General features: G+C 37.1%; 1 protein-coding gene across 5 annotated transcripts in view; it reads right to left on the bottom strand.

Moving 5' to 3' along the window:
• Positions 1 to 7,655: 7,655 nt before the first annotated feature.
• LOC122431298 (solute carrier family 22 member 10-like) overlaps positions 7,656 to 14,739 on the bottom strand; it is a 35,637-nt gene continuing 28,553 nt past the window's right edge. For 2 of the 5 annotated variants that reach the window (XM_043452546.1, XM_043452548.1), the window contains 4 exons: positions 13,429 to 13,643; positions 11,785 to 11,893; positions 11,105 to 11,308; positions 7,656 to 9,593 (listed from right to left, as the gene is read on the bottom strand). In XM_043452546.1, the coding sequence (XP_043308481.1) occupies positions 9,533 to 9,593; positions 11,105 to 11,308; positions 11,785 to 11,893; positions 13,429 to 13,643 (589 nt within the window). In that variant the 3' untranslated portion in view covers positions 7,656 to 9,532. Of the gene's footprint in view, positions 9,594 to 11,104; positions 11,309 to 11,784; positions 11,894 to 13,428; positions 13,644 to 14,739 lie in introns of those variants that run through there. The other 3 variants (XM_043452547.1, XM_043452550.1, XM_043452549.1) reach the window with 2 other exon arrangements.

Raw genomic sequence — 14,739 nt, 5'->3', positions numbered from 1 at the left:
TCTGACGATTGTCTTTTCACCTTGCCTATAGTTTCCTTTGCTGTGCAAAAGCTTTTAAGTTTAATCAGGTCCCACTTGTTTACTTTTGTTTTTATTTCCATTACTCTAGAAGGTGGGTCATAGAGGATCTTGCTTTGATTTATGTCATCGAGTGTTCTGCTTATGTTTTCCTCTAAAAGTTTTATAGTTTCTGGTCTTACATTTAGGTCTTTAATCCATTTTGAGTTTATCATTGTGTATGGTATTAGGAAGTATTCTAATTTCATTCTTTTGCACGTAGCTGTCCAGTTTTCCCAGTATCACTTATTGAAGAGGCTGTCTTTGCCCCATTGTATATTCTTGCCTTCTTTTTAAAAAAATAAGTTACCCAAAGGTGCATGGGTTTATTTCCGGGCTTTCTATCTTGTTCCATTGGTCTAGATTTCTGTTTTTGTGCCAGGAACAAGACAAGTGTGTCCACTCACACCACTATTATTCAACATAGTTTTGGAAGTCCTAGCTACAGCAATCAGAGAAAAAGAAAAAGAAAGAAAAGTAATCCAGATTGGAAAAGAAGAAATAAACCTCTCACTGCTTGCAGATGACATGATACTTTACATAAAAAACCCTACAGATACTATCAGAAAATTGCTAGAGCTAATCAGTGAGTTTGGCAAAGTCGCAGGATACAAAATCAATATCCAGAAATCACTTGCATTCCTATATACTAACAATGAAAAATCAAAAAGATAAATCAAGGAATCAATCCCATTCACCATTGCAACAAAAAGAATAAAATATCTAGGAATAAACCTACCTAAGGAGATGAAAGAACTGTATACATAAAATTATAAGACACTGATTAAAGAAATCAAAGATGACATAAACAGATGGAGAGCTATTCCATGTTCCTGGGAAGGAAGAACCAATATCGTGAAAATGACTATACTACCAAATGCAATCTACAGATTCAATGTGATCCCTATCAAATTACCAATGGCATTTTTCACAGAACTAGAACAAAAAAAATGTCACAATTCATATGGAAATGGAGAAGACACCAAACTGCCAAAGCAGTCTTGAGAAAGAAGGGTGGAGCTGGAGGAATCAACCTTCCTGACTTCAGATTATACTACAAAGCTACAGTCATCAAGATAGTATGGTAGTGGCACAATTACTACATTTTGGTAACTGACATCAATTTAAATCACACCAGGACTTCACAATAACTTTAAATTCTTCCAAATAAAGATACAGGAGAAAAGTAGTGATAGATAAGCTATGTAAGGGTTTATTTTCTCAGGTTTATTTATTTATTTAACAGATTATATTAAGGATCTTTTATGTGGGGATGCTCAGAATCCTGATGATCATTTTCTCATTATGAACTTGGCCTCTTTATCTCTAGTAATGGTCCTCAATTTCAACTGTGTATTTTCTTATATTAATATAACCATTCCAGATTTCTTACAATTTACATGCTATAACATTCATAAACATTTTTAATTGATGTGTTTTAGGAAATTATTATAGATTCACATGCAACTGCAGGAAATAATATGAGAAACTGCATGCACTTCACCCAGCTTCCCCCATTTATAATACTTGTAAAATTATAGTATAATGTTACTATTAGTTTTTTGAGAGTGATACAATATACTGATCTTATCCAGATTTCCCAATCAGTTTTACCTGTATTTGTGTGTGGTGTGTCACACTTAGTACCATATAGATTTATCAGCTGTGTAGCTTCCTGTGCCCATCACCACAGTCAAAATACTAAAGAATTCCTAACTGAAGTATTCTTCTTGTTGTACTGATATAAATATACCATCTGCCCTTGCTCTTATTATTCCCTTTCCAATTTTGGCAAGTATTAGTCAATTTTCCATTTTTTAAACTCTGTCGCTTACAGCTGTTTTATTTTTTTTTTCCATTTATTTTTATTAGTTGGAGGCTAGTTACTTTACAGTATTGAGGTGAGGGATCAAGATGGTGTGTAAGAGGACATGAATCTCACCTACCTCCATAATAATATAAAAAATAAAAAGAACTTCTCAGACAAGCAAGAGCTAAAAGAATTCAACAATACTAAGCCTAAATTAAATGAAATGCTGAAGGGTCTTCTCTAAATAGAGAAGAAGCAAGAATATAAAGAAAAGAGAGAAGCAAAATAGGAAAGACAAATATATAGAAATGATTGAAGATTAATAAAATAAGCCAGTATGTAGATTTAAAGAGATATAAACTTATAAAGACAATTGTAAACACAATACACAGTAAAAAGGATAAGCGTGAAGATATAAATAAGACATCAAAAAATGTAGGGGGAAGTACAAAAATGTAGATCTTTTAGAATGTTAACTTAAATGAATCTAGGTTACAGAAAGAAAATATAGTGATGAACTTTATGAACTTCTTGGTAACCACAAATCAAAAATAAACAACAGATCCACAAAAACTAGAAAGAGAGAAAGCATACTAAAAAAGAAAATCATCAAACTATAAAAGGAAAAACAAAAAGAAGAAATGAAAAGGAAGAACTACAAAAACAATCAGAAAACAAAAATTAAGATGGTCATAAGTACATGCTATCAATAATTACTTAAAATGTCAACATACTAAATAGTCAGATCAAAAGTCAAAGTGGCAAAGCTGGTGCACTGGGACAACTCAGAGGGATGGGATGGGGAGGGAGGTGGGAAGGGGGTTCTGAATGGGGGAACACATGTACATCTGTGGCTGATTCATGTCAATGTATGGCAAAAACCTCCACAATATTGTAAAGTAATTAGCCTCCAATTAAAATAAATAAATTAATCTTTAAAAAAAGTCAGAGTGGTTAATTGGATTAAAAAAATAAGAACCTGCAGTATGCTGTCCACCAGAGATTCACATCAAGACAGAAGACACAGACTGAAGGTGTGGAAAAAGAGATCTCATTCAAATGGAAACAAGAGATCAGGAGTAGCAATCATGCCAGACAAAACAGACTGTAAAACAAAGAGATAAAGAAAGACAGAGAAGGGCATAAATAATAAAGAGATCAGTACAAGAAGAGGGTATTACATTCATTAAAATACACGCACCCAGAGGGAGGTGGGAGGGGGTTTCAGGATGGGGAACACACATAAATACATGGCTGATTCATATCAATGTATGGCAAAAACCACTACAATATGGTAAAGCAATTAACCTCCAACTAATATAAATAAATGAAAAAATAAAATAAAAGGAAAAAAGAATACACTAAAAAAAATAAAGTTATTATAAAATAAAATAAAATACACACAGTAGAGAACATGGCCTCAGGGAATGGGGGTGGTGCTTATAGCAGAACAGAAGCAAATATAAAATAAAATAAAATATACACACCCAATATAGGAGCACTTACATATATAAATACTAATAGACATAAAGGGAGAAAGTGACAATAATACAGAAATTGTGGGATACTGTAAACCCCTCTGACATCAGTGGAGAGAATATTCAGAAAGAAAAGCAATAAAGCAAAAGAGGTCCTAAATGACACAATGTTGGACTTACTTGATATCTAATGGATGCTACATCCAAAACAAAAACAAACAAATGAAACAAAATACACATTCTTTAAATTGTGCATAGAACGTTCTCCAGAACAGACTACATACTAGGTAACCAAATGAGTGTCAACAAATTTAAGAAGATAGAAATTATATCAAGCATATTTTCTGACCACGATGTTATGAAGCTAGAAATCAATTTCAGAAAAGAAAAAAACAGAAATGAATGAATACGTGAAGACTATACAACATACTACTAAAAACCCAATGAGTTAATGATCAAATCAAAGAGGAGACCCAATGAGCTAATGATGCAAAAAAGCCAATTCTAAGATGGAAGTTTGGAGCTGTACATACCTTCACCGAGGAACAAGAAAAATCTTAGATAAAAGACCTAATGTACTATCTAAAATAATCACAAAAAAGAAGCCCAAAGTCAGCAGAAGAAGGAAATAGTAAAGATCAGTGAGGAGATAAATAAATGAGAGCTTTAAAAATCAGTGGTAAAGATCAAAGGAACCAAGAGCTAATATTTTGAAAAGATAAACAAAATTGATAAACCTCTAGACTCAGAGGTTTGACAAACTTTCAGACTCACCAAAAGTAAATGACAGAGGTCTCAAATAAGCAAAATGAGAAAGGAGAGAAATAATAATAACCGATGCCATAGAAATACAGACGGAAAAAAAAAAACCCAACCAGAATTGAATACTATGAACAAATACATGCCAACAAATTGGACAACTTAGAAAAAATAAACAAAGTTCTAGAAACATACTGCCTGCCAAAAATAAGTCAAGATGAAACAGACAATTTGAACAGACCAATCACTATGTGTGACGTAGGGTCTGTATTTTTTTTTTTTTTAATCCCTGACAAAAAAGGTCCAGGACTGAACAGCTTCACTGAGGAATTCTACCAAACATATAAAGAAGAAATTAAACCTTTTTTCCTCAAAACTTTACCAGAAAATGAAGATGAAGTAACACTCCCAACTTCATTCTACAAGACTGCTCTTATTACCCTGATACCAAAAGCAGACAACACAAGAGACGAAAGAAAATCGCATGCTCACATCTTTGATGAATATAGATGCAACAATCCTCAACAAAAAATATTACCAAGCTAAATCCAACAGTATATAAAAAGGATCATTTACCATGATCAAATTGGATTTATTTCAGGGTCACAAGAAAGACCAAAAAAAAATCACATAATTACCTCAATGGACCAAGAAGACACATTTGACAAAATTCAACATTCATTCATTATAAAAACTTTCATCAAAGTAGTTATAGCAGGAACATAACTCAACATAATAAAGGCTTCTTAACAAAACCACCTACAGCCAATGTAACACTCAAAGGTAAAATGTTGAAAGACTTCTGGTAAATTCAGGAACAAGAAAAGGATGCCTGCTTTCACCACTTCTATTTAATAAAATACTGAAAGTCCTGTGTGCAGCAGTCAGACAAGGAAAAGAACTAAAATGTATCCAAATGAGAAGGGAAGAGATAAAACTATCACTATTTGTAGATGACATGATACTCTACAGAAAATCCTAAAGTCACCACCAACAAACTGTTAGAGGTAATGAATGAAGTTAGCAAGGCTATAGGACACAAGATTAATACAGAGACCTATTGCATTTCTATGCACTTATAATGGAATATCTGAAAGAAAAGATAAAAAAAAAAACTATCGTGTTAAAAATTGTATCGAGATGCAAATAAAATGAAAAGTGGAAGTGTTAGTCACTCAGTCACCTCCGATCCTTTGCCACCCCATGGACTGTAGCCTGCCAGGCTCCTCTGTCCATGGGATTCTCCAGGTAAGAGTACTGGAGTGGATTGCCATGCCCTCCTCTAGGGGATCTTCCCAACCCAGGGATCAAATCCAGCTCTCATACATGGCAGGCTGATTCTTTACCCAGTGAGTCATCTGGGAAGCCTATTCTATGTGTGAAAGTCACTCAGTCCTGTCCAACACTTTGCCACCCCATGGAATAGTCTATGGAATTCTCCAGGCCAGAATATTGGAGTGGGTAGCCATTCCCTTCTATAGGGCATCTTCCCAACCCAGGGATTGAACCAAGGTTTCCTGCATTGCAGGTGAATTCTTTACCAGCTGAGCTGCCAGGGAAGCCCAAGAATGCTGAAGTGGGTAGCCTATTTCTTCTCCAGCAGATCTTCCCGACCCAGGAATCAAACCGGGGTCTCCTGCATTGCAGGTGGATTCTCTGCCTGCTGAGCTACCAGGGAAGCCCCATTCTATGTGTTTCTATAGCTTATTTCTTTTCACTATTGAATACATGAACTGTATATACATTGTTAGTTTAACTGGTGAAACCCAACAAGATTGTTTCAAGTTTTTATTTGTCTGTTTGTTCTTTATTGAAATATGATGGACATAAAAGATTGTATAAGGTTAAGATAAGGGGCTTCCCAGGTGGTGCTAGTGGTAAAGAATCCCCCGGCCACTGCAGGAGATGGAGGAGATGCAGGTTTGGTCCCTAGGATGGAAAGATCCCCTAGAGAAGGGCAAGACAACCCACTCCAGTATTCTTGGTTGGGAAATCCCATGGACAGAGAAGCCTGGCGGGCTATATTCCATGTGGTCGCAAAAATCAGACATGACTGAAGTGACTTAGCTCATACACAAAAGATATACAGTGGGGGCTTCCCTGGTGGCTTAGCGGTAAAGAATCTGCTGCCAATGCAGGAGACTGGTGGGTTCGATCCCTGGGTAGGGAAGACCCTCTGGCGAAGAAAATGGCAACCAACTCCAGTATTCTTGCCTGGGAAATCCATGACAGAGTGGCCTGGTGGGCTATAGTCCATGAGGTTGCAAAGAGTTGGACATGACTGAGCAACTAAACAACAACAAGATAAACAGCAGTGCTGATTTGATACATTTAAATACTTCAGTATGATTATTATCATAGTGTTAACTACAAGCTAACACTCTAATCATGCCACAAAATTGTCATTTCTTTTTTGTGTGGAGAATAATTAAGATCCAGACTAACAACTTTTGAAATTTGCAATATAGTATTGTTGACTATGGACTTTCCTGGTAGCTCAGATGGGAAAGAATCTGCCTGCAATGCGGGAGACCCAGGATTGATCCCTGGTTTGGGAAGATCACGTGGAGAAGGAAATGGCAACCCACTCCAGCGTTCTTGCCAGGAGACTTCCATAGACAGAGGAGCCTGGCAAGCTACAGTCCATGGGATTGCAAAGTGCCAGACACGACTGAGCAACTAACACACACACACATACACACATACACACACACACACATACACACACCTATGTTGTTGACTATAATCACAAATTATGCATTACATCTTATCTACTAGTTGCAAATTTGTACCATTAAACATTTCCCCAATTCCGCAATCTCCCAGCTCCTGATAACCACCATCCTACTTATACCATCTTACACAAATTTGACTTTTTTACATTTGACGTCTAGCTTATTTACAGTATCTATTATTCTCTGTCTGATTTATCTTACTTAGCACAGTGCTGTCAAGGTCTATTCATGTTTTCACAAATAACACTTCTATTTTTCTCATGACTGAATAATATCCCATTGTTTAAACTTAATCATTCACTTTCAGATGGACACTTATGTTGCTTCTTGGTTATTGTAAAAAATAATCATGGGACTGTAAATATCTTTTCATTTTCCTGTTTTCATTCCTTTTGCATATAAAATAAGAAATAGGATTGCTGGATTATATGCTATTTAAAAAAATTTTTGTGGAATTTTTACGCTGTTTTCCATAGTGACTGCACCAATTCATATTATCACCAAGTATTGCCTTTACTCCACATATTAACGTCCCTGGTGGCTCAGTGGTAAAGAATCCGCCTGCAATGCAGGAGAGGGAGGCTTGATCCTTAGGTCGAGAAGATCCCCTGGAGAAGGAAATGGCAACCCACTCCAGTATTCTTGCCTGGAAAATTCCAAGGACAGAGGATCCTGGCAAGATGTAGCCCATGGCATCACAAAAGTGTCGGACAAGACTCAGCAACTAAATAACAACCATAACCACATACTCACCAACACTTATTATCTCTTGTCTTCTTGATGCTAGCTGTCAATGAAAAATTAATCAATAGTCAATCCAAAGGAGAAATAGAGAATTTTATTTGAACCAGGCTGAGGATTGTAATCCAGGAGACAGCCTTTCAGAAAACTCTGAGGACTGTTCTATTTGTTAGAAGTTGAAGACACAGTCATACATATTTTTGAGACAAAGACACTTTCGTCACAAATGACACACTGGCATTTTGCATCAAGTTCACCAAAGACACATAGTCCAGGTCTGCGCACACCAAGCAAGCAGCAGGTCGCCATTACTTGTTACAGTTGAGCCAACAGTCTCATCCTTTAGGAGCTCTGATTAACGTATAATGCAGATACACATTGCACATGAAGGAGGGATCGGTATGAGCAGGGAATATGTCATACTTAAAGTTTCTTGTCCTGCCTTAAAGTACAAATTTTATTCCATCATAGCCATTCTAAGAGGTGTGAGGCAATTCTCCATTGTAGTTTTGATTTTCCTTTCCATGATGATCAGTGATGTTGAGCAACTGTCCAAAATCTGATGCCCATTTGTATGTCTTCTTTAGGAAAATGTCTATTAGGGTTCTTTGTCTATTTTTAAATTGGGTTACTTGGTATTTTGTTATTGAATTGTAAGAGTTACTTATAAATTTTGGATATTAACCCTTTTTCAGATATCTAACTTGAAGGTATTTTCAAATCCATACTATGTAATACTTTACGGCAATAAAAAGGAATGAAATACCGATACAAACAAAAACAGGTATAAATTTCAAGTACAATATACCAAGCAAATGTCAATACAAAAAAAAGCATAAATCTGTAATAAACTTATGTGATGTTCTAGGAGAAACATAGTTAACACCTAGTGAAATACATAGTGGAAGAAGATTGAAGGCTAAGGGGCAATTCTGACTGAGGAATGAGCACAAAAGTAATTTCTGGGTGATGGAATTAATCTCCCTGTTGATCGGATTGCGTTTGACCCTGGTATATGAATTTATGCAAATACACTGAATTTTGGCCGTGGGAGTTGTACTTTTTACCCTGTGTAAATTATACCAAAAATAAGGGAACCATAGACAACAGCAAGATAAGACAGCACCAAGCAGAGCTCACACGGGGTCGCAGAGTCAGACACAACTTAGCGACCAAATAACAATAACAACACGCCCTCTCAGCCCCTTGCCCTCCGGGCTTGTGATTGGAGTGGCAGCTCTGAAGATCTCTGAATTGACTTCACGGTCATTCTTCCATGACCTTGAAGAATAGCTTTGCTTCTGTTGAGATGGCTGATCCATAACAATTTCCTTATCAAGCAGTCACTTGGTCATCCCCTTATAGTATTTTAAATTATGTATGCTTACTTTTTAAAAACATGAACATAAAAAATCACAAAGAAAAAGTAATCACTTGAAATTTGACCACTTAAAGTTCACCATTGTTACCATTTCAATGAATGTATTTCCAAAAAGAACATAATTTTCTATTTGCCAGTGATTTATGACATCAAAAGTATCATGCACTAAGTTTACAGATATATTGGTGTCTGCTTCTGGATTTCTTTTGATGTCCAGTTGCTTATGCTATAATGCTCTGACTTTTGAAAATTTATTTAGAGTTCATCACATGGTGCTCCTTACATGAACCTGCCATGGTATTCCTCTGTTTCTGAATCATCTTGTCTATTAATAATTTATTGATAAATTTGAAACTTTTTTGACTCCTTCCCCCCAAAATGGGATTGTTCATGGAATTACATATTCTCATTTATTATATGTTTAATTACCAATTAATGCAATAATAGTAAATGAGATATATTTCTCAAGTGTATTTTCTTGCCATTTTGTAGATATAAAGGAGAGATCTACTCCTGGAGACATTTTTTCTTCATGTTTTTTTCTTCCTCACCAGCAAGGCCATGAAGAGCCTTAAAATTTTGTCACTTTTATGTAAGAATCTTTTTCATTTATTTTTCTTGAGAATCTTTGCCTGAAAAACCAAAGGAGAAACAACAAATTAACCAACTGATCAGAAAATAAGAATAGACATTATGAAAGAGAAAAAATAAGTTTGGATGCTCTCCTTGTACAAGTGCAAACTGATCCCTAAGCATCAGCTCCTTTCATTGTTGCTGTTGAGTCACTAAGTTGCAGATTCCTTACTGCTGAATCAGGGTGTCTCAGTGGTGACTCAGTGGTAAAGAACTCTCCTGCCAATGCAAGAGACACGGGTTTGATCCCAGGGTCAGAAGGATCCCCTGGAGAAGGGAATGGCAGTCCACTCCAATACTCTTGCCTGAGAAGTTCCATGAACAGAGGAGCCTTGTGGGCTACAGTCCATGGGGTCTCAAAAGAATCAGACATGACTTGGTGACTGAATGACACCAACTGTGCAGGCACAAAGAAGCACTTGAAAGTGCTGCTCACATTTGGTCTTTTTGGATTCTCACCTTGTCATTTGGATCTCTGGCCAATGACACCTCTGATAAGTCAAGAACTGGGTTAAAAATCTAAAGGAATTCCCGACTTGTTATAGGTTCAATTGTGTACCTTCCAAAGTATATATATTGAAGTCTTAACCATCTACCTCAGAATATGCAATTATCATATTTGAGAACAGGGTTGTTGCTGATTAATTAAGATGAGATCAAACTGGAGTAGAAAGAGCCCCTTATCCAGTATGATGATGTTCTTATAAAAAGGGGGAACTTGAGACATAGAGACATGCCAGGGGGATGTGATGTGAAGATTGGAGCTATTTTCCACTAGCCAAGGAACTACCAGAATCCAGGAGAGACCTGGAACAGACCCTTCTCTAGAGCCTTCAGAGGATGTAGAGTCCTGCCAACAACTTGAGCTCAGACTTTCAGCCACCTGAAATTTGAGACAGTAAATTTATTTTGCTTAAGTCACTCAGTTTGTCAGATTCTACTGTAGAAGCCCTATGAAACTGACACAATGTTATAGTTTTAAAATGCCCTTTTCAGTTTCTTATTATCCTCAATCTTTGCATAATTTGTGGCAGCAAAACTGACTGAATCTTATAGCCACATGCAAACAAATAACTTTTTTTTTACTACCTTTCCACAGAAAGTCCTTAACTAAATGTGATTTTCCTAACAATGCTCCTTCACTGGTCATCCCATTTCTTTCCCCTCTATCCCAAGCTCTTATGGATCTGAGGATCATGATCCCAATATGAATGTGTGTTTTTCATGAGGACAGGTAGTACGTAAAATCATAACAGAGCTAATTACCGTCACGTCAGCACTAAAACTACCATTGAGAACAGGGCAGAGGGGATCTCTGCAGTCCAGACTAGAATTCACAATGGATGGAAATGACCTTGCCTGTCATGAAGATAATGGCCCAAGATGGGAGTATCCCAGGCAAGGATCTGCCTCCCGAGTGATCTGAGGGACTCATGTGGTGTGTTGCCTTTCTCACCCACAGATCCAAAGCACGCAGTCCCTCCCAGGGGATGGTAGAAGGTTTACTCACTTATTTTCCACATCCTGGATGGTGTCAGGAATGGGCAGAGTTTTGGTTTCAGGTAGGAGAAGAATGAGAAGGCCAGCAACGATGGGAAAGGCTCCATAGAAGATCCAGGGCAGGGTGGGTAGATACACCACTAGGGTCATCAAGAGGGGAGCCAGGGTTGCCCCACACCTACTAACTAGCATATCTAATCCTACAGCTTTTGCCCTGAAGGAGTAAATGACATGATGTAGCAATTCAGTAAATGCCTGCACATAAAATTTGTGAGATATTATTCTGACTGGGTTATGAAATGCAACAAAACACAATTACTATATTCATAGTCATGAGCTTGATGATAAACCCTTGTTATTGAGATTTGCTCCCTGGTTTTCTAGCTGTCTTTGTCAAAGTGTATTGATACATTTTCATCATTTTGTATGGAATGTTACACATTGCCCCTATAATAATAAGAGATCCAAAAGATTAATGAGAAGATACATTGAATTACTGCTAAGAACAATACACAGAGCAAAGTCAGGTTTTTCAATTAACTTTGGCTATAGTTGCTATTGATATATTATTACTATTACAAATGATTAATTTATAAATTAAAGATCTTATTGTGTTCATTCCTGAAATAAGCATCAGTTAGACTGGAAAGTCATACTTTGGATCCTGGCAGAGCATCCATAAACTCTTACCTGAGGAGAGTGGGGATGAGTTCAGCAGAGTGGACAGAAAGAGCAGACCCAGACGCAGCAACACAGCCAATTCCCACACTTGCCAAGGCCACACGCAGGGTCTGCATTTCTGGAGACAGGAAGACCAGCAACACTAAGAAATCTGGGCTGGAGGAATTGGCATCCACCAAATTTACTCAGGAAAAAAAGAAAACTATGGCTTATTGATAAGTTTGAAATATACCATAGAATATATATATCTATATATGTTGATAAACTGAGAAATGTAAAATCATCAATATATGTGGTAAAATTACACAAAACTATCCAGATTAACTGCAACAAATCCATCTGCATACCTGAGATTTGCAAGGAAAAAAAAAAAGGAAAGAGTGTAGCAGAAATTTGCTTTCACTAATTTGGTCCAGTATTTGCAATATCCTTATTGTTGAAGTTAAGACTGTGACATGGATGATTACTGAGTCTAATGTTTAGCTCCAATCTTGAGAAGTTTACAGTTAAAGTGCAGGTTTTAAAGTGACCAGTCATCCTGGTTTTTCTGGGAATTTGAAGATTTTGATAATGTGAGGTTTTCATTGATAAAATCAGAAAAGTCCCAGGTAAACCCAAATAAGTCAATCAACCTAGTGTAGATACAGCATTGCCTTGGGGTAAGTATGACACCAGAGAGTAACAAGACAGTACTGCTCTACTAGTGGACAGACTGAGGAGAAGCTAGATCTACATCAATGTTAGACATGAAGAACCTAAAATCGAAGCCTCTAGTTGGGAAAAATTGTCAAAATTAGGGAACAATTAAGAAAATTTAGGGGAATCAGTTTTCTGCACAGGATAAAAAGAAATGTAATTATAACTGGATAATATTGGAAAGAACTCCTTGGTAAAGCAGTATTATTAATGCATTATTGATGATCTTCTGAGGAGCAATAAAAATACCTATCTGTAATGCTGTGAGTCACATTTGTGCATTGGAGACAGTGAAGCAAATCGCCTACTAAGTTTCTCCGAATTATTACATATCATTATTCTATTAACTTATAAAGTAATCTGATAGGGAATGGACAAGGATTTTTCTCAGCTTCAATTCTTGTTTCTACTTCACCCTCTTTCCCTACTTGAAAAAGAGGATTCTTTTTTCATTTCCTGGGAGACTCTCTTCAGCAAGAACTATAGTCATAGTGACTCAAGCTCACAGTCATATGCGGATACATAGAAATGGGGAAGTAGACCAGTCATCAAAGATGGTAATGAAGAGCCCAAACAGAGGGCGTGGCCATAGTATGCTCTCATGTGGGATATAACTGCAAGGCCTCATCCCTCTCTACTTGTTATTTAATGTGTGAATGGGAAAACCACAAGTGAATGATTGCTGTCCTAGAGAGACTACCTGGAATGAATGGGACCATTTTCCAGACGTTTCCACTATGTGATGAAAGTAAATATATGTTTGAGCTGCCCGTTACTGACCTTTAGCTCTTTTCTCAAAAACTTATTAGCAGAGTTTTTCATCAGTTTGATTTGGGGGAATACTTAACCTTTCACTAGGACCTCTTTTTACTCCTGGCTTCAGACAAGTATGACCAAACAAACCTTGAAGAATGAGAAAAAGACCCTTCCTTTTCCCAAAGTCCAGTCTTCTCTCACCTTGGGGCACAAATGTGTTGACCAAAATGGAAATCCCCACCATGAACGTGAGAAACATCTGGGTTGGTCGACGGCCCATGTGATTCAGGGGTAAAACAGCAAGACTTCGGACTGAGACAGTGAGAACTCCAAAGATTACCTGGAACAGGAAAATATTGCTCCCAAAGTGCTGTAGATTCATAAAGATGCCAAAATAGGGTATTGTGGTTGCAAATCTGTAGTGAAAAAAAAAAAAAAAAGAAAGACATAAGCCATAAGACTTACAGCAAAGGTACTATAATTGGTGATTATATTCACCCAGGCAGCCAATGATCAACGTTAAACAATAAAGGCCCTATCTGACTTGTGTAATTCTTCATTTTAAGGTGAAAAGTCACCATATAAATTACATGGCTGTATATGAAAATAACACTTTTTCTGACATTCTTTTGTCTGATTTATTAAACACAAATATGACAGCAACAGGAAACATAATGTGACTCAGTCTCCAAACAGGATGGTATATAATATTTGACAATAGAAGCATTAATAGTAAAACTTAGAAATGAGGGAAATAATTTTTTTTTGAGGGTTGTCTATATTCTGTGAGTCCTCCCTCTCCTCGCCCAATCCCAATACTGCAAAGAATTTCTATTTTCTCAACTAGTGGTTGAAACTGGAAAATACTGTCTGTGTCCCCTTGACTTGACAGCATAGTGTCCTGGGGATTAACACAGTTCTATGAAACTTAAAGTTCATCCTGATTTTTTAGGGCTAAGAGACAGTGTAAGAATACAGGAAAGCAAACATACACCAACAGTAACATCAGAAATGGAATCAAAGTATCTCACTTCAGATTTTACCCAGAAAACATTTAAAGGAAAGAAGCCCACTTTAATGATCTACTATACCTAGAGAGAGCTAGACTTAGTACAACTGCTGCTGCTGCTAAGCCAGTTCAACTGTGTCCAACTCTGTGCGATCCCACAGACGGCAGCCCACCAGGCTCCCCTGTCCCTGGGATTCTCCAGGCAAAAACACTGGAGTGGGTTGCCATTTCCTTCTCCAATGCATGAAAGTGAAAAGTGAAAGTGATGTCGCTCAGTCATGTCCAACTCTTAGTGACCCCATGGACCACAGCCTACCAGACTCCTCCATCTATGGGATTTTCCAGGCAAGAGTGGGTTGCCATTTCCAGGCAACTGGAGTGGGTTGCCATTGCCTTCTCCTAGACTTAGACATTAAAATAGAAGAAACATCACAGATCACAGTATTCCAAGAAAGGTGTCTGATGACTGTCATCTTTACTTTTTCCTTCCACTCTGATTTCCT

This window comes from Cervus canadensis, chromosome 29, assembly GCF_019320065.1.
Source record: "Cervus canadensis isolate Bull #8, Minnesota chromosome 29, ASM1932006v1, whole genome shotgun sequence".
Lineage (NCBI taxonomy): Eukaryota > Metazoa > Chordata > Mammalia > Artiodactyla > Cervidae > Cervus > Cervus canadensis.
Note: the sequence above shows the minus strand (reverse complement) of the source record. Positions and strands in the feature narration are given on the sequence as shown.